This window comes from Monoraphidium neglectum, assembly GCF_000611645.1.
Source record: "Monoraphidium neglectum strain SAG 48.87 unplaced genomic scaffold scaffold00267, whole genome shotgun sequence".
Lineage (NCBI taxonomy): Eukaryota > Viridiplantae > Chlorophyta > Chlorophyceae > Sphaeropleales > Selenastraceae > Monoraphidium > Monoraphidium neglectum.
Genome location: NW_014013361.1, coordinates 3,831 through 4,378, shown reverse-complemented (window position 1 = coordinate 4,378; position 548 = coordinate 3,831). Strand labels below are relative to the sequence as shown.

At 66.4% G+C, this 548-nt stretch overlaps 1 protein-coding gene across 1 annotated transcript in view; it reads right to left on the bottom strand.

Moving 5' to 3' along the window:
* MNEG_2372 (hypothetical protein) overlaps positions 1-548 on the bottom strand; it is a gene marked incomplete at both ends in the record, with an annotated part of 5,907 nt that overhangs the window by 3,088 nt on the left and 2,271 nt on the right. Inside the window, one exon of the mRNA XM_014049147.1 lies at positions 267-322. Within this exon, the coding sequence (XP_013904601.1) occupies positions 267-322 (56 nt within the window). The remainder of the gene's footprint in view (positions 1-266; positions 323-548) is intronic.

Sequence of the window (548 nt, the reverse complement as noted above, 5' to 3'; positions counted from 1 at the left end):
GGGGATGGCTGCAAAAGGGCGGGGCATGATGGAGGGGAGTGGGTTCGGTGGTGCTACACTGGCTTGTTCCCTGTGTGCTTACATCCCATACAAGATGTACCTGAGGCTGACATTACACAGTACCAACCAATTGCGAAAGGGCCGCTGACGCACATAAAGGGCGTCGCTGTGATGCATGAGGGGCAAGGCATGAAGCGGGGCTGCCTCCGCCGGGGCCCATGAGGGGCCCTCACGCGGCTGGGGCACAGATGTGGCGGCGCACTCACGTGAAGCCCTTGACAGAGACGCCGCAGTCGGGCCCAATGCGCACGCGGCCCGCCACCTGTAAGGAGTGCGCGAAAGGGCCAGGGAGGTGGGGGAGGGGGGAACGGAGTGCGTCGGGTGTGGTATTTGGGTAGCCGGTGCTGGGGCCGAGGCGGGCGGGGTGCGCGGGGGCGACTCAAGGCGAACGGCGACGCGCACGGCATACATCGATGGCTACCTGGCGGAGCGAGGCGGGTGCGCTGGAGATGGCAGCCATCGAGCGGAGCTCCCAGCCATCGGAGCGC